The sequence below is a fragment of the Mastacembelus armatus genome, chromosome 22 (assembly GCF_900324485.2).
Source record: "Mastacembelus armatus chromosome 22, fMasArm1.2, whole genome shotgun sequence".
In the NCBI taxonomy this organism is placed as follows: domain Eukaryota; kingdom Metazoa; phylum Chordata; class Actinopteri; order Synbranchiformes; family Mastacembelidae; genus Mastacembelus; species Mastacembelus armatus.
In genome coordinates, this window is record NC_046654.1 from 9,960,246 (window position 1) to 9,985,279 (window position 25,034).

Genomic DNA, 25,034 nt, shown 5'->3' on the forward strand with positions numbered 1-25,034 from the left:
ATTCAAGTATATGGCAAAAAAGACACATATAGTAAATTGTTTCAGCATCTCAGAATAAATTATTTAAGACAATGAATAATTTTATTTTATTTTATGTTTACATACATATATATATTTATATAGCTATAAAAGTTGTGGGTTCTTAACAGTATAAACTCTTCATGACTGACAGTAATGAACCCCGAGGCACTGTATTCAGGAAATGCTTCAAACGTCTTGATTCCACTGCCTAGTAAAAGGTCAGTTGGGTGACCTGGATTTGCTCAACATATGACAGTAATTCTGTGTCACTGTTGCTGCTAATACAGTCAGTACCCAATAGATACATGAGGAGCAGGTGTGAAAACATGTATGTTTTTCTTAACCCTGTCCTGGAGGTACGAGAAGTGCATTGTAAGTTGAAAGTAAGTGTTACACAGGCAGCTTGAAGCAACTTTTAAAAACATTTAACAGAGTCCATGCTTTCATTTAAAGGCATTACCAGAAAACACTACCACTTGCCTATTTACTACTGCTGAGTCCTCTTTTCACTGTCATCAGATGCCCTCCTACAGCATCTCACAACTACTGCAGTATCTACAGTCCTTTTTTTTTCCAACTGTTGGTGTGTTTTCAGTAAAACCAGTTTGTTCCTGCTCACTTGATTCCTCTCTGGAGGGAAATGTCTAAAAATTCAGAGTAGCAGGAGAGGGAACAGAAGTGTTGCTGCACTGGAGCATCTGTGCCGCCCATGTCGTCCACCAGGACCACTGTATGAGAGACTTGGTGCAGGTTCATGCTGACTGCTGTCTTGATGTAGAAATTGATGCATACTTGCCCACAGTCGCACGTCTTGCCTACTTCGAGGTCGCGGCACAGGTGGGCAGGGATGAGGTGAGGTCCGTATGGTATCCTGTGAAATGATTCAGACAGGAACTGTAAGACCTGGCAAACCACAGTAAAACCAAAAAGGCAAGATATACTAAGCAGGCTTAATTCTAACCTGAGGTTGGCCACAGCTCTGGAAGCCATCTCTTGGAGTGCAAGGGGGAATGTGAGTTGCATTGTGTGGTCCAGAGGGTTAGGCTGGATAAATGGGTTTCCAAACAAGTCTAGGTTTTCTAGGCTCAGCTTACGGAAGCCACTGGGCAACACAGTCAGCTGGTTATGCGCCGCAGACAGGAACCTCAGCTTCGAGAGTCGGCCGATATGGAACGGCAAACAAACAAGCCCATTGTCATCCAGTTTGAGGTTCACTAGTTCTCTGAGCTGGCAGAACTGAGCAGGCAGGGACTGCAGTCGATTCTGGCTGAGGTCCAGGAGCTGGAGTGTCCGCTGCAGAGTGGACAGACAGAGGGCCTCGCTGAAGGCTTCCAGGTGGTTGTTGTGGAGGATGAGCTCAGAGAGGCAGCTGAGGTCACCAATGGTAGCAGGGAGTTTTTTGATGTGGTTGTTGCTAAGATCCAACTTGCGGAGTGCTGAAAAAAATAAAACCAAACAAAAATACCACTTCTTAAAGGAAAATTCTAGCTATTCACTAGCGTGGCACAGGAAAGTCAGTGTGGCAAATGTGGGATTTGCAAAAGACATAATTTGGGAAAAAAGGTCAATATTGAATAAGCATAATTCATTGGGTTAGTCTGTTGATCTATGAAAAACTCCTTCCAGTCTCCCACGAGATTATACAACTAGTCTGACAGGCCGAAAAAGACTATGACAAGTAAACCTCAATGTGTGAAAATGGTGAATTTCCCTTTGGTCAAACCTAAACTTGCCAATGTTTTTAAATGTGTATATAAAAGGGAGCAAAAACACAATGTAAATCAAAAAACAATTGAACACTATAGGCCAAAAAATCATTTTCAGCATGTGGCTGATAACCCAGTTGACTTACTGTACCTTTGAGTGACAGCATCCGCATGTCCACTCGTGACAGTTTACAGTAGGAAACCTGCAGCTGCTCAAGAGAGTAGGGAAAGTTGGAGGTGAGGGGGTAGTCCTTCTTTGAGACGATGGTCAGTTTCTTCTTTGGTTGCTCTACATCCCTGGCACGAACAGGAGTGAGCGTGGAGAGGGGAAGGCTGCTTGTGTCACTTCCTCTGTCAGCCAGACGTGCAGCTGAGAGGAAGTTCTTCAAGCTATTTGCATCAGCCTATCAATAAACACATAAAGAAAGTTACAGGCGGGTCACAATTTTCTCTCAGGCCATCAAGTTTGACCGGATTCCTTAAAATATTGAACCTAAATTCACTGGTTTAGAATACCTTGACATATTTCCTTTAAAATAACATGATGAACCTTTTGTTTTTGGGAATAAAAATGTGAGTGACTCAGGCTGTAAAGTATAGTTTATGTGGTGTCACTCTGTGTGGACATGTTCCTCATTGTGTGATAGGCTGAAGTACAGTGGTGTGAAAAAGTGTTCCCGATTTCTTATTTTATTGCGTGTTTGTTACACTTTAATGTTTCAGATCATCAAACAAATTTAAATATTAGTTGAAGATAACACAAGTAAACACATCATGCAGTTTTTAACTAAAGGTTAACTAAAGGTTTTTATTATTAAGGGAAAACCAAATCCAAAACTACATCATGTGTTTATTTGTGTTACCTTTGACTAATATTTAAATTTGTTTGATGATCTGAAACATTAAAGTGTGACAAACATGCAATAAAATAAGAAATCGGGAAGGGGGCCAACACTTTTTCACACCACTGTATGTTAAAATCTAGGTGAAAGGTCAACGCAGCTTCAAAACAACCAGAATAGCTTTCCATCAACTGGAAACAATGTGTGTGCTATGGTGTCTGTCCAGGCATCAGCTGCAGTCAAAACAACTCTATGTGTCTGTGTAGATGATAAGAGAGTGAATGGACAGTCTCAGACTCAGACTCTTGATCCTCAGTCCTGTAATATTTTAACACACACAGAATAAACAACTGTAGCAAACCATTAGTAGAAGACGTCACAAATGAAGTTGCAACGTAAACCTGAAAATCTTGTTCCTTATTTATAAACATTTTCACGCTCAGACTGGGACTACATCATGCTGGATGTCATACCTTGCTCAAACAAATGTCAACCGCAGGTTCCTTTAATCTGACAGTGGCCTTGCCTTCCTCCACAAACCATGTGAAGAACTTCTCAATGTTGTTTTTGAGCTGCAAGAAAAAGTTAACAGATGTAATAGGAAAGATATATTTCACAACATTAGAGTGGACAGTGAGTCATTCACTTTTTCTACATGTGCTGGCAGGAATGCTGAAACCATTTTAATCTTTACGTCAGCAAGCTGGTTTAGACCAACTTTACAAAGCTATGACTACTGAATTAAAGGCAGATGCTTCTGAGGAGCCACTCAAGGCAGCATTTGAGACCATGAAAACAATACTTGTAGGGTTTCCAATCTGTCATTCTAGGAATGATGTAGTTAATAATAATAATAATAATAATAATAATAAAAAAAGCAGATTTCAAATACTCGGGATAGAGTGCTTGTCTACAGTCGTCTTCAAACAATGAAACAAACAAACAAATCACATAAGCACAAATCTTTGTCAATTGAAGCTAAAAGCGGTAGGAAATCTCCAAATTAAAGTAGATTATTACATCAATGAAAGCTATTGATCAAGCCCATGATTTTATTAGACATTTTTGTTAATACTTCACAGCAGTATGTAGGGATAATGCCCAATAGCATCATTAGCTATTCATTAACACAAACGCAAACCTAGAAAAGCAGCAGAAAAATTGTTACCCATAAAAAAATTAAAATAAAATAACATTCATTAAAAGACTGTATCATGAATGTAGCACAAATTAAAAGTTCACATAGAAACTAATATGTTTTGTTAAAATGTGATCTATACACTCAGAACTGGGTCTACAAACTGTGTTAGTAGGTGGGCTAATACAGGTGAACTTACCTGTTTTTTTTAATAAAAAGACATAAGCTCCAGTCTCCTGTTTGGATGTATTGTCATTGAAATTGCCATCTACCCTCAAAATTACTTGTGAACAGTAAAATGATTTGAAACTAGTTTTCCTATGCAGTCATTGGTTTGTTGTAACGTTACAAAAGACAAAAAGAGCAACATTAACAAAAAACACACCTTGTACTTTGACCCAGCTCTGTCTTTAGCTGTACAGATCAACATGTAGATGTTGCTGCGTTGACTCAACTTGTCCAAATGTTTCCCGATGGACAGCACCGCTCTAGTCCCTTTTCCTCGACTTTTTATCCCAAACGTGGGGAGCATGCGATTTACCACCTCCACATCACACTGCAGCTTCATCTCACCAAATCCTGAAGAGTGTGGCCCAGCTTGTCCAGTCAGAGTGAGCTAAAGCTGTAAACGCATAACAGATGGAAACTTTCCCGAAAGACAAACGCTAGCTAGTAACTTACTGCTGGTAACACAACACACACCCGTCACAGATGTCAACAACACACCAGTCTGCTCTCTCTACAGCGTCGCAACTGCATGTGAACAGCTGTCTGAGACACTAAACGCAGTCTACATCGGGAATATTAAGACTTTCGTAGGTCAGCGAGGTTTTACTGTCACTATTTTAGCAAATTTCGAAGGAGGCGGATAGTTTTCTGTTGTCAGTTATGTGATTAGCTGATGTTAGCATAATCCCGCGCGCGTAGGAAGTGACGTCAGATAACGGAGCTCGGACGCTGATTGGACAGGAGAGGGCCAGAGCCCAGTTTGGTGTCAGGTTACACTAGCTAAAGGACGTATACGTGACGGCGTTACGTACTGGGTATGTTTATCTGACAGAAAACATGACACTGATCCTCAATAGTGGAAAAATAGCCTAAAGTTCAGAATACATCAAGTTACTTAAAGGTTTACCAATAAAATGAAAGTATCAAAATAAAAACTAAAGTCACTACGTGGACCTAGAACAGCTACTTTTAGAGTGGTATAAAACCACACTATATTTTATATTTATTCTGTTTTTCTATTCTACTATATTCTATCTATCTATCTATCTATCTATCTATCTATCTATCTATCTATCTATCTATCTATCTATCTATCTATCTATCTATCTATATTACAGCTGTAAATCAATTAAAACATATAATTGCAAGTCAATTACAGATGCTTATCTGTTCTAAATGTACCTTAAATGGATATTTGCCATGTTTTTAATACTCTTGTCAACACCAGAGTGGGCAAATACAGATAGAAATAGATATAGATATGGTGGTATGTCCAAATATATCTATATACATATATCCATTCGTACATAGATGAAAATATAAACACATTTAAAAACACAAACTTTGTTAAGACATGAACATACAGTAATTGTGGATGTGGTCCTTGGCAATAGTGACATCTAGTGGGCAACAGGAAGAAATAAGCCATCCAAAACTATGAAAATGCTACATCTTTGTAATTAAATTTCTAGTTTGAAGGCTATACATGCATAAAATATAATGCATTGTTATAAACCTCCTTGTAAGAATATAAAGTTGTTAAAACCACCTTGGACAGCTAAAATAATTAAGTGCTGCTAACACATTAATACTTCAATAATCCAGTAATATTTGCAATAACATAATTTAACTCTCTTGGTTTCATGGTCAAAATAATTAGTTGTAAATTTTAAATACAAATAATTTTACCTTTTTGTTAGGCTGTTAAACTTCGATGATCATAACAAGAGTGAAATTTAAGGTAGAAGTTAAAAATAAAAAAAAATCTGTCTTGTTATTCCTGATTTTGGTATTGTTAAACGTAGCTATTGTACTTTTGGTTTAAATGATGCTGAAATTTGCTATTCATATCCATAAATGCTTTATTTGAACTACTCCTCCCTCTGTCTTGAAACCATAATGAGAAGTTGTTGGTTGAAGTCAGTGAATTCCACTAGTTGTTTTTAAACATATCTAGTGTTTCTTCTATGACATTTGATGCCAGCAGACTTACAGTACCAGTGAGCTGCAAGTCGGATAGTGTTTGACCTCAACTCCTCAGATCACAATGACCACAGACAAAACTGAACGCTGCTCTCTCCTCTTTAATCTTATACACAGACACTCAATGTACATCAGTTTGCGGCAGTTCATTAAACATTTGCCACATGATTTATTGTATGACATGTTTTAATCAATTCATTTTAGAGAAAACCCAACAATGTCAACTGCTGGCTATCCAACGTTTTATGCCCTTATGCCGTTGCTCTTTCAGGAAAGTTTCCATTCCTTTTAGTTTGGTAAGATACAAGCAAACCGACTCATACTGTACCATAGATACCTTAATTGCTCAATTTTAACATTCACATGTTCTCCACCCACCATATCTTTCATTATTAAATGCTTTGTTGGGTTTAATAAAATAAAACTAAAAAAGGAATAATTATGTCTTTGGTTTCACCTTGCCACCCATTAATAAACTAAACTACCTTTGGTAACAACATGCAGCCTGTCTTTTTGTGTGTGTTATTCTTAAATATACTCTAAATGGGCCAGTTTTTATCTCCACACATATACGTAGCACAGATACAATGTCAGTGTCAGAAATGGTAAAGTTTTGTTTCCCTTCATATCTGAAAAATATGGGAAATGAAAACAATAATCAGATCATGCTATGTCAAGTGTCAAAGACATGTATGCACCATTATATCAGACTGGATAGTCATTATTTAATTATACTCCTGTATATCAGAAGAACATAAAGAATATATTTAAGTTTACTCCATATTTACAATTATATGTCCTGAAATAAATTACCATAAATAAATGGCATTCTGTCTACTGAATAGTAGTTTGTAGTATATTTATACTAACAATTACCACTGTATTATTCCTATTCATCTCTTTTTGTCCTTCATAAAGCTGTCTCCACACAGGATGACCCTCTGCGTACATAGTAATGTCTCACTTCCCTCCCATCCTCTCTTCCACGACCCTCAGATTGATGCACAATGAGAACTGGGAAGAACCGAGCGTCTCTGTAAGTGGGCGGACAGTCGCTGAGAGTCAGCTGGCTGGAGTTGGACCTGCAGCACCGCTCGTCCATGCAGCAGGGGTCTGTCAGGTTGCTGCTGCGACTCCTCCATGGAGCCATGGTGTGATGAGAGCCGTACATGCGGCAGAGAGAGAAGCGAGACGTGTTCGTGGAGAGATGTGAGTGGAACAGTGTTCCCCGGCATAAAAAGAGGGAAGAACAGCTGGAGCTGGTCATGGTCCTCCTCCTGCCTGCTCCAACTTCTCGCTCACAGCACTGCTCGCAGTCATCCTGGCTTTGCAGGGCGCCGTAGCTTTGAGCGGCCTGGCTGCTGTCCAGCAGGAAGCAGTTTGAAGATGAGGTGTATTCAGTTTCTTGTAATGAGTTCAAGTCTGGTGTGCTCATATTTATCAGCATGGCCTCAGAGTAGCTGGGAATCACCTGGCGGTTGCAGCGTATGTGCCACTCCATTTCGGTACTATCCAGTGTGTCAACTCTTGGAATAACACAACTGGTATTATTCCCCACAGACCTGTCTTCATCCAGAGGAGAGGAACTGCTGTGGCTGTACTCTAGCCCAAATAGTTTCTCTATGCGGTAGTGCACATAAGCAGTGCGGTATTCAGTGAGCACTCTCAGAGGCCAGGACAACATGAGCAGAGCTGCCAGCCAGAAGGCAACCTGAGAATTATACCAAGGCATTCTGTCTGGATCTACATAGGCTATGAGATTTTCTCTGAAGTCCACATTCTTCAGCTGCATCCCCTCCCTGGCCTCCATGTAATCATCCAAACCCTCAATTTCAGAGAAGAACCTGGCCCTCTGGCTGAGGTAATCATTTTCTGGACCAGCCTCAGTGAAGCTGAAACACTTGGTGAAGCACAGGCGAGTTGCTGGATGTGCCTCCAAGCCCTTCAGGTCACGTGATACATCTTTCATCCCACAGTGGCTGTAGTCAAACTCACCCTCAGCGACATGTGTGTTCACTCTCTCATGGTACACCTGTGTGGTAGTGTAGGCATCCCCATTTCGGTAACGAGTGACCTGTCGAGTCCTTCGGACAAAATGGTAGCTGATGGCCTTCCACCATATACAGGGCTGGGCCTGTCGCATCCTCAGCACACGCTCATAAACACTGTCCACATCTGCTTTGCACTGCAGCTTGCTCCTGGCTCTGCAGTGCCAGCATTCCACTATGTATAAGACATAGAGCATGAGCAGAAAGGCCAGAGGGATGTAGATGTAGCCGTCAGAACAGGGGCTGTCATGGTAGATCATGGAGTGTCCTCCCATACCAGACACCCCCCGCAGGGAGGAGGTGAACGAGGCTGTGAAGGAGGAGGTGAGGGCAGAGTTGAAGCTGATCTTGGTGACCCGGGTCAGCTGACACCAGGCCACCGCACCCAGGCAGCTGTACATTAGCAGAGACAGCAGTAAGCAGCGCCAATGGGACTCCCTGCAGACACAGGCACCCAGGGATTGCATCACTGGGTGCTGCTGCAGAGAGAGCGAGACAGGAGAGGAAGAAGAAAAGGAAGAGTAATGAGGAATAGGCACTTAGAGCAATGAGGCCCTGAAACATGGTGGTGATATCATGACTTGCAGTAGAAATGCAAATAAAACGTGGCTGCATAATAAATTGCAGAGCTTTTCCATACGCAAGCAGAAAATAAATCAAACTAAAGAAAGCTTAGTGGAATTCATTTAAACCATGTAGTATTCCTGTGTGGCTATATATATTAACTGCGTTTTTTCACACATCTATCTCTGAAATTAATATAATTTGTAGTACTTAAGGCCAAATGTACTTATAAAGCTGTCACATTAATGTCAGGTTAATACCCTCTTCACTTATATAGACTGAATCCTAAAACACGTAGCTACTGACCTGATTATTAAGAGTTAAAAATTTTACAATACATTAGTTCATATTCATTTTTATAAATACACTTACTGCATAAACAAATGTTTTTGATAAATTTAGGTGTTAAAGATATGAGGGATGACAATTATAGTGAAAAAATACAGTCAGTTATCGCCCGTGAGCTTATTATGTAATGGAGACACTGTTTCTAAATTACTTCAATTAAATCTTCAGCATTTATGTTGTGGTATTTTGTACTACTTTTTTTGTCAATGTATCCATCAGTCAATCATCTGTGTGAGATAAGCTAAGTAATATTTAGTAGGCTCTAGGAACAAATGTCCAAGCTGTATGGGGCTTGCAGTGAAACTTACCTTTAAATAGAGCTTCACGTGCACCCTAAACAGAAATGATGCGCACATGCCTGCATGCACAAACACACACACACATCCCTTAACTCTACACTTACTGCTGAGAGCTGGGTTGTTAGCTCAGGGCAGACAAACAGAAACAGAAAGTGCTCACATTTGCAATATGAACCAGAAGTCAAATTATCCCATTCAGCAATGACACTGGCCCAGAGCTATTTCATCAGGACTGCTAACAGTAAAATGAGCTTTATACTGCACAAAGAGCCGAACCAGAACTGCAACAATTTAATCTGAGTATCTGCAAGATGGGCAGTTTGTTCTCTGCTTTTTCAAAATTAATTTATGCCACATTTATTATGACGTCTGAATGTTCATGTTACTTTTTAATATTTTTTGTTTTTATGGCATCATTCCTCCTAATGACATCTCATATTCTTGTGGACTACCTCTGGTGTTTTATGGAGTGAAAAGATTTATGTTGACAACCTGCCATCTATTACTGCACAGGCACAGGAGCGGAGATGTCACTTTGCTGGTTCCACCTAAGTTATTTATGGTGCAAACAGGGATTCAGTTCTTGTACACCACAGACTATTCAGTAATCCAGTCCTCCTAACTGCAAACATTATAGACTATGTACTGATTTTCTCATTTACAATATGGGACAATTTTAATGTATCATGTTTCTATACTTTAATAGTAGGCCTATGTATGAAATACTTCTATTATTAAGTCAATTTCTGAATCTGAAAATGAATAGGACATTTGTGAAATAGACAAAATTTACTAAATGGGAACTGAATCTTCTCATCAGTATAAATCAGGACTGAGCAGTTACATGGGCAGCGAATGTGAAGACAACTAGTTGTCATTTTACTATCTGAGCATGGCTGGCTGCACACAGCAACTGATGTAATTACCATGTGACAGTAAATACAGAGTCCACAGTGGAGCAGATACAGACACATGCACATAAACCTAAAGCACTGATCAACACTTGCAGGCATGGTGAGGCTTCATAAAAATAGTTGTTTGGAGTGAAATGCAGTAAGAGTACATTTCCACATTATTGCGTTACACTGACACTAAGTGAAGAGGATTGTTCGGACATTTCGGCAAGAATAAACACTGTTTGGCTGCAGTTTTAACACGATGGCACTGAGAGGAAGTTAAAGCATTTATGATTTATTCTCCAATAACACAGAAGTCCAAAGGTGTAGTGTTTTTATTCTTAAAAGAATTTAATAAAATGGTTTGAAAAGACTTTCATCTGAATGTGGGGGTTTCTTGTACTGCATGATGAGGATATTTAGGGTTCAGAATTATTGCTGTTTACAATACTTTTTTTGTATTTGCATAAAGTAATTCGCTGCTCAAAATATTATTTCCAAATGATGTTTTAAGTTTTTTTGTAATAAGTAAAAAAGATAATGAATGACTGATATGTCTTCACCTACCTCCTCCAGAACATCACTCTCAGGTGAATCCTCCTCCTCCACCTCCACCTCCTCCTCCTCCTGCTCCTCTCCCTCAGCATCATTGGGAGCGCTGGCCGCCGTGTCCTCTGCAGAGTCCTGATCTGAGGAAAGCATGCTGCACTTTTCGCATGTCACTCCTTACTATTCACTTGCTGTGTTCTAAACGCCCCTCCGTTTGCTCCCCCTTTTTGTGCCCCCTTCAGCCACACTTTGTCTGGGCCGGAGCCAGCAGGCTGCGGCGGCTGCTGCTGCTGCACGGAGCGGGGATCCCGCGGTGGTCCTCCCGACTGGCCGGACGGAGGGGGGCGGGGTTGAGGGATTTCACCGCAGCAGAGACAGCAGAGGTTGACCATGATGCAGTCAGCGATGCGTGTTGTTAGTTTACCTAGGGAAACAGTACATCATTAAAAAAAATCACAGCACAGTAGTCGTCCAGATGCTGCAAAGTGTCCTCAGGACGGAGGAAGGATAACTCCAGATGTAGTTATTGTGTAAACCCAGGGCGTTCGGCGAAACAAAATCGAGAGGATGCATTAAAATATCCACAAACAACTCAGATTAACATTATTTCTGGTCTAATTCTAAGCCTCAAAATGCCTAATTATTTTTGCGAGGAGGGAGAGCATATGCAGTCTCGGTCAATCCCACAGAACACCGGTAGCGCTTTTATTTTGAAGGTGAAAATTGGTGTCACATCACAAATCGTCCGTGCAGTGTACACGGGGCTGCCGAGTGTTGTGAATCGCCGCTCCAGCGGTAAATTAAAGGTTAGATAGCACGACTGCAAACGTTTTAAAGCAACTAAGACACTGCGGTGGCGTTGTTTGGTGGTGTGTTGGTAATTTGTATTGTTTTAGCTCTAGGTTAGTGAGGTTTCAGACCACAGGCTAACGTTAAGCTAACGTTTACTGTATGTTTGTGCATGTCGGATGTAAACTTCACCAACTTACACGTGAAAACGAAGAAGCTGCATGTAGTAAATCCAGGGTCATTTATTTGTATTAGGCTAGTTTGCTTAGTTGTATAATTTTAGTTCAGGGTTATCACATTGTGTCCTCTCCATCAATCCTAGATAACGTTAGTTTGCTATAAGATTAGCCTTTGGGCTGGCTAACCATTTCAATTCATCCACAAATCAAGGACAGATATGAGGTTATAGTGACAAGTTACAGTCCAGTTTAAATTAAAATGACCTCCAGTCAGCCTGGTTTAGCTGTGAGTTAATGAATCAATCAATTTGCATTAGGTTCAATTCAGTCAGTTCACATCTGTCATAAGTGATTTACAGTTGTGATCACCTGCTACCTTTGGGCCTCCTTTGCTCCAATAGTGACTGTCTTGTGTTAATGTTTGCTGCTTCTTTAACTAGTGTTCGGGTTCAGGTGAGGTTGTGGTTATATGTCGAGGAGCTGACAATACAGCAGGAGCAGGGTCATTAACTAAGTAAGTCTCTTGTGTCCTTCAGAGGGATGTTGCAACGTCCCAAGCCCACTGACTCAGAGGCAGATCTGTTAAGAGAGCAGGAGCAGTTTCTGACCTCTGGTGCAACATCTGCTGCCAATGTGGTTCGCAGACCGGACAAAAGGAGAGGCGAGACTGGTGGAGACGGAAGGGAACATAACAGGGAGAATGAAGGAAGAAAGAGGGATGTGGTCACCATAGAAGGTAAAGATAAGTCAGGTTTTACTAACAGAGTTTACTTCTTGACAGTCCAAATTTAAGGGGTTAGCCATAGGATAAATAAAATAAATAAATCAGGTTAAATTGATACCTAACGGATGTAAGTTAAACACATACATGACTTTTTTGCAGTGTAAATAAAATCTGACAACAATATGGACAAATTTCATTTTCTACTATTTTGTTTCATCTAGATCTGCCAGACCAACTTCCTTCTCTGACGCCAGCTCCTCCAAAAAAATCTCGTTTTAAAGCCAATCGTGTCACCTTCGATGATGACGCTGAGGAGAGGCTGGACAAACACGACACTCACATCAGTGCTGTTCTCTCCAGGATTGTTGTAAGTGCCGTTGGGTAAATTTGATCCTGCGTTATTATTATCTTCAAAGGTATCTTGATGTTCAAAAGTAATTGCTTTTGATATGCGTTAATGCGCAGTTATATTTTATTGTTCCGCACATGAAGAAATAACATTAGCCTTTCTTTCAAGGAGAGAGATACTAGCTCTACTCCAGTATCTCTACCCACATTTACAGGCATGGCTTTCCCCAAAGTCCTGCACCGCTCGGAAACCAGCAGTCAGGTACAAAAATAATAATGTGCAAGACATACATATTATCTATGTATAAACACAGATTCTTTAAAATACTTAAAAGTACATGTAGTTCTAATGTTAATCTTTGTGTTTTTATATTAATTCAGGAAAATGATCATGGTTAGATTGCATTTAAAATTTTTAAGTCAGTTTCTTTTTGCAACCAGGTGCCTCTGTCTTCAGCTGGTGGAAAGAAGAGCATCTTTGCTCGTCACATTGCTGCTCAGAGACTTAAGGAGGGCAAGACACCATTGTACTGTGCACCTGAAGCTGCTCAGACACCTGAACTCAGAGAGAAAAACCTGTCCCCTGACGCTAGTATGGATACAGATCAGCGCGATGCTGCAGGTGATTATAATTAAACTGTATTATTCTGAATCTAGTGACAAACATCGACCATGTTGTACTTTCTAAAGGATTATCTGAATTGTGCCCTGATTATTTAATCAAACACACTCTGTTGACATTATTTCTGCCATTTTTGACTTTCTGTTCACCAGCATCTCCTACAGTCTCAGGTTCCAGATTGGTCTCTGGTCAGGGACTTGGGGGACCTTATAGCTCAGGAGAGATCATGAGGATCCACGTAGAGAACCAGGCCAAACTTGAGGCAATGTCCCAGTCTGAGATAATAGAGGAGCAGAGAAAACTCTTAACTCAGCTTGGTAGGCAGTGCTTTTGTCCGCATGATAGCATGCTAAACACAGCATATGTTCTTGTATTGATTTTTGTATTTTATAAAGTGTGTCACAACCTTTTTTCTTCTTGTTTCTAGTACAGTGTATAACATGATTATTTCTGCTTCCCAGACCCAAGACTAGTGGACTTTGTTAGATCTCGCAAAGCCAAGAGTGTCCTGTCCTCTGCCTCCCCATCCAAACAGCCCAAGGCCAAAAGCAGCAAGGAAAATGTTCCTTCTGAAAGTGTGAGAAGAGAGTCAGACTCCTCCAGTACCACTGAGCCTTTTCAGAAACTCCACGAAGAGGAGATTGAAGCAGAGAGGGAGGAAGAGGAAGAACTGCCACTCTTATCTGCTGTGACAGGTATGATGGATTCAAAATAAACCTTTTCATCACTTCTACCTTGTCAGTACTTGTTCTCTGCTGTTGCTGCTGGAGATTCAAATGAACCAATTGCATTTGAGCTGTGTAGATGACTAAGCTAGATAATTATTTCACTCACCACTTTGCTTCTTTTGGCTTGGTGAAATAGGAAACCCTATTTCTGAGGCTGTATAATTATATGATCAGTGGTAAATCTCTGGAGCAGAAGCTTCCATGCCAGCACACCCAGCTAGTTTTTCTTCCTTTATTCCTGCTTTCTTTTTTTATTCGTTTTATCTTATTTTGATCTTCTTGACCTTTACTTCCCTCTGCCTGCTGTCTTAAACACCCATCTTCCAACTGTATAAGTATTGTGGGATGCTTCTGCTGCATCGCTAAAATCCAGACATAACGCTGATTGTTGACTTCACTTCGAGTGATTAGACCAGACTGAGCCAGAAGTAGCCACTCTCTGCAATTAGGTCACTGCAGAACATTTAGAGAATATTCATAGTCATTCTGTTACACAGATCAGAGTTTATTTAAACAACATATTCCTGTTTTAGGTTGAGAATCAGTACCCACACATTGCCTTGACTTCCTACAGAACATCTTTAACCATAACAGGTTCAATGAGAATAAGATTTTCCCTGTCACAGTACAACCCACCTCTCACAGTTACTGTCACCCTTTTTTGTAATTACTGAAAAATGCAAGTCCTGTTAGAGCTTGAGCTAAAAACCTAAGTTTAAATGGAGGTTTTAACTTACTGTTATAATGCCAGCTCTGGTCTGCTACTATGATTATCTTGAAAATAATTTCCTAACTACCATAAGCAGTTTTTATAATATGATATAGCTTGGCTGGTATAACACTTTGTGGTGCTGTAAGGATTGAATGCTGCCTTTTGCTTATATGTGTAGCAATAATAAGCTATTATACGCTGTTAATCAAAATCACTTTGCCTCACTGTGTGTGTGTGTGAACTCAGAGGAGGGTCTGCCAGTGAAACGTCAGAAAGAATGGGTCCACATGGACAAGCTGGAGCCAGAGAAGCTGGAGTGGATGAGAGACTTGCCAGCGCCCAAAAAGAAAGGAACCAAGAAAGTAAGCAGTGCTGAACATTATATTTGTGTCTCTGCAACTGGTAAAGAGTTATTTTGTTTGTTTGTTTGTTTTTAAAGTGAATGTGTATCTCAGCCAGTGCATCCTATGGTTCTGTGTGTCCTGATAGGCCATGCAGGCTCGATTTGATTTTGCTGGTGGCTTGATCCCGCCCACTGAGGATTTGCCCACTCACCTGGGTCTGCACCACCATGGAGAGGAGCCTGAGGTCAGCAGGCAATAAGACAAAATACAAAAAGTCTTTTTTTGTTTTTTTTCCCCCCTTTGTTTCTGGATCTCACAAAGCAATTTTAAAAAGTGTCATTATCGTGACTCATTGCTCCTGGTGAAGATCATTTAAATACCTGACAACCTTAATCATAACCTGCTCTTGGATACAACTTTCAGCCTTGAAACTGAAATCCTGCTCAAAGTTTGCATTTTACACAAGTTTCTTGGTCTTTTTGTTTGTTACTGTTTCATTATTGACATTGAGAATTTCTCCCCAGCGGGCAGGTTATTCTCTGCAGGAACTCTTTCTGCTCTCTCGGAGCCAGGTTATCCAGCAGAGGACTCTGGCCCTCAGCACTCTGGCCAACATCCTCTCAAAGGTATGCAAGCAAACACAAGCAAGGTAAGGTAAGTGCCTGTTGTAGCTCATGGTGGATTTTTGTTTTAACTCTATAGGCACGTGCTGGAGAGTACCAGTCAGTTCTGACAGGCAGCGTGATGTCCACTCTGCTCGATGCCGGTCTGCTCTTCCTGCTCCGCTTTGCATTGGATGACAGTGTGGAAGGAGTAATGTCTACAGCCGTACATGCACTTAAAGCACTTCTAGTGTGTGCAGAAGATGAAGTAAGACAGATCTGAGCATTACACCTTGTATTTGCACATTTTATTGCCAAAGGTCATCTTGTTTCTGGGAAATGTAGCACAAATACATGTTAACATTGACCAGTTATTACAAAACATCTTAAAAACAGAACTAAAAAGTTGAAAATCTATTACACTGTGGTTGTTAACAGTTCACCTTAACCGAATCTCAATCTAATGAGTGGTTACTCTGATTCACATAGCACTTGTTTCCTCTCTCAGGAGTGTTTGGACTGCACCTTCTCATGGTTTCATGGCATAGCTTCGTTTCCTCTGCTGCCGTCTGCTCAGGAGGAGGAGGGTGACGAGGATGAAGGGCAGGATGAAACTATGAAGGAGGCAGCCAAAGAGAAGGAAGCTAGGAAGAGTGATCATGATGTGGCCAGGCAGGATACTGTCAAGGTAAATGAGTGAAATGAACTTTTCCTTTCTATGTTCTACTTGTTTTACATATTCTCTTTCAGATGTGTTGTATAAATGTAATGAAACTTTAGTTTAATGATTATGTTTTGGTTTTCTGTTCTTCCTGTATGTGTTTCAGGGTCTGTTACAGATGAAACTGCTCCCGAGGCTACGTTACATCCTTGAGGTCGTCCAACCAGCACCTGGAGCGGTGCATGATATCTTAGAGGTCCTGATTCGCATCTCTAGGCACTCCTCCTCATCTGCCACCCAGGTAACTACAGCAACAGCTACTGTTTCACTCTGTGCATTATTCGCTCAGTCAGTATTAATATCCATATTTGTGGTTGGCTAAATTGAGCAGGTGTTGGATTGTCCCCGCCTGATGGAGACAGTTATGTCCAACTTCCTTCCCAATTCCTGGACAGCGGCATCTTCACCCCTTACTCAGTCTGTTTATGGAGTCCCACTTGCCAGTGCCATGAAGCTATTGAGAGTTGTGGCCACTTCAGGCAGACATGCCTGCGCTAGACTGGTAGGTGTTACAACCTTGTTACAAATATTGACTCATCAAGGTGCTTCTTCAAGCGAATAGTGTTTTTAAGCTGTCATCAGATATTGATTTTGCTGATGGGTGGACCATATAGACAACGTCCGTTATGAGTACCGTGTGCAGAAGACTGATGGGTCTGAAGTCCAGCCTTTGGACTTTACTTTGTACTTAAAAAAAAAACAAAAAAACTATAAAATGGGGACAGAGTAACCCCAAAATTTAAAAACTGATTAATACTAATACTACAGTGTACATGCATATTTGTAACCTCACTGATGATGTTTGAGTTGTTTATAATTATTCCAATTTAGTCAAAGTGATTTCATCATTTCTGTTTGATATATAGCGGGTAAAATAAGTATTGAACACGGCTTTTCACAAAGGCTTTTGTACGAAGTATTAAATACATTTCAGTAAGCATGTTCAATACTTTTTCCCTGTGTCATTTCACATTATTACACATAACTGAATTTATGGACATCTATGGTTTGATTTCTTTGCATGTGTCGATTGCAAAGGTTATTACCAACGTCTGGTGAAGATTTCATGTCAATAGCACCTATCTTTACTGAGAAAAATGGTGACGTGTTCAATACTTATTTTACCTGCTGTATATGCATCCATGGTGTCTCTGTCTCTCCTCTCCCAAGTTAAACTCTCTCGGGGTGAGCGAGCGTCTGTCATGTCTGCTGAGCGCTGAACCCAGTGAGCTGCTGCTGGAGCCAACAGAGGCCCTTAGGATCACCACTGAGGCGTACAGGCTGTGGGCCGTAGCAGCCGGCTATGGACAGGCCTGCAAATTGTACATGTAAGTTAACATCTTAAAAGCTTTTTAGGAATATTTTGACCATTACTGGCAGAATATAATATAAAATATAAAACTTTTTAAAAAAATCCAACACCAGCAGCTACATTATTATTTTAGTAAAGATGTGCTTTTAGCCTGCTTAGGAATCTAAGTCTAAAATTCACTTTCCTTTTAGCTCTGGCTCTGTCCACATTCATATGAGAAAAATCTTAGGGTCTTCAGCTTGTTAGATTCTATTCTCACGGTACTCATCTGTCAACATTTTGGCCCAGACACCTGTATCCTGCTTTAGTAAAGGCGTTGCAGTCCGTGCACCGAGAGCTGGCCCCCTCAGATCCTCTGTTGAGTCTGCAGCTCCAGCGGATCTTGGCCCTGCTTTCTCTGCTCACACAGGTCACACACACAGCTGGATGCCACCAGGAGCTGCAGGCTGGTATGGTCAGGTACAGTTGAATGACTGGATGAAGCATGAAATGGTCTGATGGAACCATGCTGCCACACTAGTCATTATACATCACATCTAAATCTTTACATGTCACATGTGTTTTTCACGACAGCTCTCAGGGAGAAGAGTGCCCTCCTCCACCTCCGGTGTCATGGGGTCATGTCACTGGGTTGCAGGCATTATTGTTGGGGCATTTGAAAGGCCTTGTGAAGAGTCTTGATAATCCAGTTCAGAAAGACCACAGCCTGGTTCTGATACCAGCTTACCTGATTTATCTAGAAGCTTACTACTATCAGCTCTCCAAACAGGTACAATATCCTACTTTATACTTCTTACCTGTATGTGTGTCTATAAAACTTATGAAAACCTTCCAGGTGTTGACATTTATTAGCTCTGGCTAAATTTTACCAAAATGTAACATCATAGCTTAAGTATAAAATGTCATCAAATTGTTGAACACAAATATTTATACCACCGTAACTGGTTTCCCACAGAGTTGTTTCAAGCCAGTGGACACGCTTCAAGAGCTGGAGCAGCTGACATCTGACATTTTACTCCCAATAATTTCTCACAGTGTTGTACAAAGTCTGATCAAGAACCTCAAGTAAGTGTGATTTGCTGTGGGACAAATTTAGTCAGTTCACTTTGTGTTATTCCCTGACAGAGGGAACAGAGGGAAGGCAGATAAGGCCCATGGCAATAATACTGTTGGCTGACCCTACTCAAATGCAGATCTAACAACAGAGTCTGTAAAAAACAAATAAATTAATAAATTATTCACCAACATTTTTGTAACCATGTTCTAATTTTTGTTGCACCAGGTCTTCCTCAGTCGTGTGTAATGGCCCCTCTAGTCAACTGCGCCCAGATACCATCCCTAGCCTCCCTGGTTTGGCCTGTGCTGGCTGGAGAGCTCATCTGGGCCTGGTTGTTTCAAGCTCCCCCTTCCCTCTTCTCACAGGCCTGGGGCTCCTCTTGGAAACAATTACAGGCATCCACAAAGGTCTCAGTTGCAAGGTGCAGTAGATTTCCTTGAAGAGTTTGCAAACTTTTGTTACTATTTTATATCATGCTAGGACAAGGACAGACATGGAATACAGTACAGTACTACTAAGCCCACATTTAGCTAACTAGGAGGAACTAATCAGTAAAATGCATATTTTATCAACATTTCTCTTCCACTCTCTAGGTCACTGGTCTCCTCCTCTCAGAGCCTGTGATTGGTTACCTGCGTAGCTGCAGCCAGGCTACACCCACCCTGTCTCAGACCAGGGCCTGGCTTCTGCGACATGAACACCACCTGCTTTACCTGCTGCTCCAGCTGGCACACAAACTGGTAGGTTCCATCATAAGTCAAAGGGTATTTCTCTACTGTCTGATGTTTGAGCAGTTTGAATTGTATGTTAATTCATTTTTCATCTGGAATTAACAGATTTAATTAATTATCATCAATTTGGGTTTTTTTTTTCATCAACTTCATTTTTTCTTTGCACTTACTGGTCACAGGTTCCCATTGAGCCAGAAGTAGCAAAACATGCATCGCTCTACCACCAGGTGGCACTGGTTCTGCTGACATGGTTATTACCAGGCAGTGAATACCTGGCACATGAAATGCTCTCGACTATCATCTTTAGCAAGGACTTCATACCGTAAGTTTACGTTTCTATACACAGATTAATTTGGGATTAATTAATTTGTGTGTGTGCTAACACAATCAATTTAGAATGGATGAAATGTTTTTCTTGTGTTCATTCCATACAGTATGATGCTCAAGAAATGAAGCTCATGTTTATAATGTAATCTCACAAATAAGAAGATATTCATAAATGCCTTTGTTTAGAATACGATCAAATCAACAGACAAGACATTTCTATCAAAAGTTATGTTCCACATTCTTTGCTTCCTCTTTATTACCTTGTTACTCATTTTATACCTTTGTTTGCTTTTCAGAGAAGGCCACAGTGGAGGACCTGAGGCCGTAGAGCTGGGAGAGCTGAAGCTTCACGAGGAAATACAACACCACCCTTCTCCCTCTCTCCAGGCGGTTGGCACTCTCCTGAGAGAAGCCTGCGTGCAGCTGCCATCCATACGAGGCTGCTTCCTCACTCACCTGGCCTATCTGGAGTCTTCTGTGCTTGTGTCCCGAGATGCTCTCCTCTGCTGCAACCCCTGGATCAACTCCCATCTCCTCCCAGAGCTCACCGGTCCCACCCTGCCATCTGATTGGCCTTTCCTCCCTCTCGTCAGTCTGTATGAAAGAACAGGGGTGTCTGACGGTGGTGGGTTAGCTGTGGAGCAGCTTCCACCAGGGGCTCTGCAGGCTGTGACGCACTGTCTGCAGTGGCTGCTGCTGCTGGAGATCTGGAGGGAAGAGGCTCTAAGGGTAAAGGAACAAAGTCAAATTTATCTGTACAAAAAATTTCACAAAATTTCCTTAAAGTGCTTTAGAGTCTGTACAGCATGTTACATTCACATTAACAAGCTCAACTGAGTTTACACTAAAATCAACACATTGTCATATTTATGGATCTTTTGACATCTACCCTGTTTGATGAAAAATTTCACCTAAAAATGCAGAACATTTTATGGTTCTGACATATTATTTCATAGTGTGTCTGATTTATGCACTAATACATTTGGTATTGTAACATGCAGAACATGTTATTATGTTGTAGGTGATCCCCCCAGTTGCCAAGCTCGCCCGCTTGTCTTGTGTGTTCCTGTGTTCCAGTGACTTGTTCCTGGAGAAACCGGTTCAGAAACTGACCTGGGGTCTGTTTAGACTGCTGACCAGGTCTGACATCATCTATAAAATGTATAAAATATCTATTAAAAAATTTAAAAAATGTTTAACAACCTTATTCTTGAGAATAAGTAACTTGAGAACAGACTAGGATGGCTAGGATGCTGACCGGTGGTCTTCATTTACAGGCGATCCAGGCTGGACTCTTTGGACCTGAATGTACCTCCTCCGGGTCTAGCCTCCTTCCAAGATTTGTATTCAGCCCTATTAGCTCAGTATGAAGCTGTGTCTTTTGGAGACCGGCTCTTTGGCTGCTGGGTCCTCTTACCCCTGCAGAGGAGATATAGTGCCACCATGAGGCTGGCTGTGTTTGGAGAGCATGAATCGATGCTGAGGTCACTAGGGGTCACTCTGGAACAGGTAATGATGAGGATGTTATAACTTTTTATTTTTATCTGTCTTTTCACCTTATCTGTTTTATAACAGTTTTATAACAGTTAATCTATATTGAATTTATTTATTCTCTTCATTTGAAGTTGTGCATACCTATCGAGCGGTTCACCTCTCCCCCTGAAGACTCTCTCCCTCTGCTTCGTCTCTACTTCCGCTCCTTGGTAACGGGGGCACTGAAGCTCTGCTGGTGTCCGGTTTTGTATGTGGTCGCCTTGTCTCACGTCAACTCCTTCATCTTCTCTCAGGACGCTGCAGCACAGGTACTACACAACAACGTCCCTCAGAACAGATGGAAAAAATGGGATTTCTCTCAGCACTTGAAGTCTTTTCCTACTTTATAAAAAATGCTCCCTAAAGGCTTCGCAAATTAAATCTCTCTTGATGAAATTTGCTGTCCTGCTTTCTGTGAATTGTGCTCTTGATTCGTTTTTAATCAGTCACAAGGAAACCGAAGGCAAACTTTCACACGTATAACGATTTAGCAAATTCAGAAGGTGCTGCAGCTGCACCAAATATAGATAATAATGGATTTGTTGGAAGTGCTCAGTGGGGACTTATGCACATTTTCTACATCAAATAGGACTGCCCTGGATGAAAAATCCTCAAGACATGAGTCTACAGAAACATGACTTATGTTCATAAATATTCATTTAAGTCATGGTATGTTACTGCAGTTTAACAGTTTAACATCCTAACACAAGAAATCATTTGGGTATTTAGCAGGTTTTACAACCACTCGCAGACACCTCAGAGCAGTGAAGCTGAAAGCATTCGTGCATGTTGGTGGACAGTTTTTTCGTAAACTCTGAGACATGAAGCATGTCAGTACATCAATGAGATCTTTGATCTTTAATCCCCTCATACTTTTTCAGGAGGTTGAAGCGGCTCGACACAGTATGCTGAGGAAAATTTACTACCTGACTGATGAGGTACTCCTCTTCTATTTTCATTTGTTGCTTTTTTCCTCCACGTTTTTGTTAATGTCTTTAAACGCTGCCAGGTGTATCGACTACTCTTTCTGTTTTCTCCACATTTCTCTGACAAACCTTTTTTTTTTTTTAATCATCAGCTCTCTGTTGAATATCTTATTGTTCTGATGTGTTTGCTTTAATTGCACGAGTGGTGATACTTTCTTTTATATCTAAAATGCTTTCAGTTCCATTTTCTTCAAGCATTTCAGTTTCTTTGTTCTTCTTTCAGTTAGTTTTTTCATCTTTAACAACTAGTTTTTGTCTCAGTTCAAACTTTTCTGTGATTTCAGTAATATCTTTTCTCCCCCAGTTCCACTTCCACTGAATACCTTTAATTTTAGTCCGGCATTGACTTGAGTCATTTTGAAACCTCGCGTGGTTCTTTCTCTAGAGGCTTTGTTTACACCAGCCTTCAGTATTTTTTGTCTGATGTGCTCCCACAGCTGTGTCAGATCAGGGCACTCCTTTGTAGTTTCAACCATTGATTCATTGTATATAACTGTCTATTTGAACCATTTATTTATTAAGAAAAAAAATATTCTCTCCACTTACCCTCTGACAACTCCAGCTGCCTTGTTAGAAATCACTGATTTACACCCCAAATTTTGCTTCTCTTTGCACCTCAGTCTCACCCTCCTTTTTTTTTTTTTTTTTTTTTTTAAATCTTTAGGTGTTGAGAAACCACTTGTTGCTCTTCCGTCTGCCACATCAGAACTCAGCGACTGGCTTCGAAATGTACGAGCAGTTGCCTCCTATTAGAGCCAAGAGATTGGAGAGCGTCCTTGGACTGCGGGACAGCAGTGATGACAAAGGAGACTGAAGGGAGCAGTGTGTGGAAAACACAGGTAGTGATCCAATACAGATAACAGTAAGATACAGTAAGAGTGGCATTATGAGACTGAAAGCAAATGGAAGGAGAGATGAGAATGAGTAGAGGATGCTGGGAAGGAAAGTTTTGCAATGGGGGACAAAGTGAGGCATTCAGTTCAACTATGAAACTTGTTACATCAAGGTGGGTCCTGGAGGAAGAGCCACCTTGACCAAAAGAAAATATCCTGTGGCATCTCTCAAAGGAAACCAAACATAAGGTGGACAGCACCAGCATCTTGTGTCTGCTCTGCTTGAAAAACAGCCAAGGGTTGTTCTTGGCATCTGAGAGTAAAAGACATTGATCTTGTCCTGCTTTAAAAGTGCCTGAATTTGACTTTTTTGGAAATAAAACCCAATTTCAAGTGTAACTTAAAAGTTGGTATTTTTTAACTGCTTAAATTGTTTATGGTAGCACCACAGATCAAACAAACCCATTTTTTTTCTTCAGTTGGTTTAACTACAGTCATCAACAATCACTAATAAAGGTCCATCCCTATTGGGTCTCGGGATAATTCAATTAAGCAGAGTGCATTATCACTTTTCAAAAACACACTTAAATCCTTTACTGAAGTCGGTTGCCAGCATTAAATCTTCTAACCATTCCTATGTCCTACATAGCTGACCAAGCTGTACTCTTGCAGCATATACTGTACATTCAGATGCACTCTTTTTTTTCCTAATTCTGGGGGTAGAGACATGTTTATTTCATTTGTTAATGACCCATCTGTAAAAAGTGCTGCATAGCAGCTTGAAATGCACCACAGCAGGATAAATGTACATAAAAGTATTAGGGAAAGCCCCTCCAGGGTTGATAACAAAGCTAGGTGGATGCTTGGCTGCAGGAAACTGCAATAAAAATAATTACCATAGACCCCATATTTAATGTCGCCATAAAAGTTGTTCAAATGCAATGAGGCAGAAATGTAACTAGAACCTTTGTTTGTATTTTGTAGGTTGCTTTTACCTTGTAAAATAGCACTAAAAATACGCAGAAAAAGCAGGTTCTGATAAAGTGTAGCACTTTCAATACTTGAAAGCAACACTTCTCATGATTTTACTGCCACCGTAAAAACCATCCTCCACCTTCCCTGTTGAAACAGTGAGAGATCAATCTATTCCACGACTAAAAGGCTCACATAAGTAGTAAATAATGGACCATTTGATCCATCTTCAGGTTGTATTCATAGTCATTTACCTGGTTTTGCTGTCAGGCGTATGCAGATATGACTTGTATGCTGAGTGTCCTGTGGTTGCAACAGGAGAAGTCCTTTGTCAGATTGAACAGGATGTTTCGATGCATCTTGTAGGGTGGGAACAAAATCCTTCTTGCTTGATATAATAAAAAAACATCAGAACCCCAACACATAAGGTATAACAACACATAACCTTAGAAATGTTCAGCATGTGACTTCTAATAGACGTCCATCATGCCATTATTAGTTTTTAGGAGTGATTTTTTATTTATTTATTTTTTCCCCTATAGTTTTTTGTTTCATCGTCTTGCAGACATCACACATCTTGATATGATGTTGTTTATGCATTTCTTTACTCTGGGCTCTCTGTCAAACTGCACTGGCCTTATTTTTTAAGAAAAAATAATGGTTTATCAGCTGCTTGTGTAATTCTTTGGCATGTAATTAGCTGGTGAAGGACAATGGCCCCTCCTGTGGGTACTAATACCGGTCACACGGTTCCTTCCGCATCTGGTCTGTATTTGGTCTCATTCATGAGTAAATATGCGGACTGGCACCGCTAACAAAAATGAGGAATCTGCATACAACCCCACTTAACTTAATTATATAATTGACCGATGTGACTAAAAATTAACCTACG

General features: G+C 40.7%; 3 protein-coding genes across 4 annotated transcripts; 1 reads left to right on the plus strand and 2 right to left on the minus strand.

The window, feature by feature from the left end:
• Window positions 1-67: 67 nt before the first annotated feature.
• Window positions 68-4,641, minus strand: lrr1 (leucine rich repeat protein 1). The gene is made up of 5 exons (XM_026308420.2): window positions 4,093-4,641; window positions 3,043-3,141; window positions 1,879-2,131; window positions 983-1,457; window positions 68-892 (listed from the first exon to the last, which is right to left on the minus strand). The coding sequence occupies exons 1-5, from the start codon at window positions 4,273-4,275 to the stop codon at window positions 637-639; spliced, it is 1,266 nt and encodes a 421-aa protein (XP_026164205.1). The 5' UTR covers window positions 4,276-4,641; the 3' UTR covers window positions 68-636.
• Window positions 4,642-6,828: 2,187 nt separating this feature from the next.
• LOC113130338 (transmembrane protein 151B) lies at window positions 6,829-10,775 on the minus strand. Its single transcript, XM_026306873.1, has 2 exons — window positions 10,641-10,775; window positions 6,829-8,445 (listed from the first exon to the last, which is right to left on the minus strand). Exons 1-2 carry the CDS (start codon window positions 10,773-10,775, stop codon window positions 6,829-6,831), a joined length of 1,752 nt encoding a protein of 583 aa, XP_026162658.1.
• Window positions 10,776-11,357: 582 nt separating this feature from the next.
• Window positions 11,358-24,062, plus strand: rpap1 (RNA polymerase II associated protein 1). 2 transcript variants are annotated; one of them, XM_026308146.1, is made up of 27 exons: window positions 11,358-11,428; window positions 12,127-12,326; window positions 12,536-12,681; window positions 12,832-12,924; window positions 13,104-13,284; window positions 13,437-13,601; window positions 13,746-13,979; window positions 14,971-15,086; window positions 15,214-15,312; window positions 15,593-15,694; window positions 15,771-15,938; window positions 16,179-16,358; window positions 16,498-16,632; window positions 16,723-16,893; window positions 17,562-17,719; window positions 17,992-18,162; window positions 18,277-18,472; window positions 18,659-18,768; window positions 18,986-19,181; window positions 19,354-19,500; window positions 19,671-19,813; window positions 20,115-20,547; window positions 20,840-20,958; window positions 21,096-21,327; window positions 21,444-21,620; window positions 22,233-22,289; window positions 23,002-24,062. In XM_026308146.1, the coding sequence occupies exons 2-27, from the start codon at window positions 12,131-12,133 to the stop codon at window positions 23,149-23,151; spliced, it is 4,275 nt and encodes a 1,424-aa protein (XP_026163931.1). In that variant the 5' UTR covers window positions 11,358-11,428; window positions 12,127-12,130; the 3' UTR covers window positions 23,152-24,062. The 2 variants fall into 2 exon arrangements, with proteins under 2 accessions (XP_026163931.1, XP_026163932.1); XM_026308147.1 differs by having other exon boundaries at window positions 13,449-13,601.
• Window positions 24,063-25,034: the final 972 nt, after the last annotated feature.

Bases quoted from the DNA above. Each gene is read 5' to 3' on its own strand.
- LOC113130338 (XM_026306873.1), bottom strand. From the start codon at position 10,775: ATGCTTTCCTCAGATCAGGACTCTGCAGAGGACACGGCGGCCAGCGCT. The intron at 8,446-10,640 runs GTAGGTGAAGAC...CTCTCTCTGCAG, and splicing joins AGAGTGATGTTCTGGAGGAG to CAGCACCCAGTGATGCAATC.
- rpap1 (XM_026308146.1), top strand. From the start codon at position 12,131: ATGTTGCAACGTCCCAAGCCCACTGACTCAGAGGCAGATCTGTTAAGA. The intron at 17,720-17,991 runs GTAAGTTAACAT...ATTTTGGCCCAG, and splicing joins CAGGCCTGCAAATTGTACAT to ACACCTGTATCCTGCTTTAG. The intron at 20,548-20,839 runs GTAAAGGAACAA...ATTATGTTGTAG, and splicing joins GGAGGGAAGAGGCTCTAAGG to GTGATCCCCCCAGTTGCCAA.
- lrr1 (XM_026308420.2), bottom strand. From the start codon at position 4,275: ATGAAGCTGCAGTGTGATGTGGAGGTGGTAAATCGCATGCTCCCCACG. The intron at 2,132-3,042 runs GTATGACATCCA...GTTTATTGATAG, and splicing joins TTGACATTTGTTTGAGCAAG to GCTGATGCAAATAGCTTGAA. The intron at 1,458-1,878 runs GTACAGTAAGTC...TATTTTTTTCAG, and splicing joins GCGGATGCTGTCACTCAAAG to CACTCCGCAAGTTGGATCTT.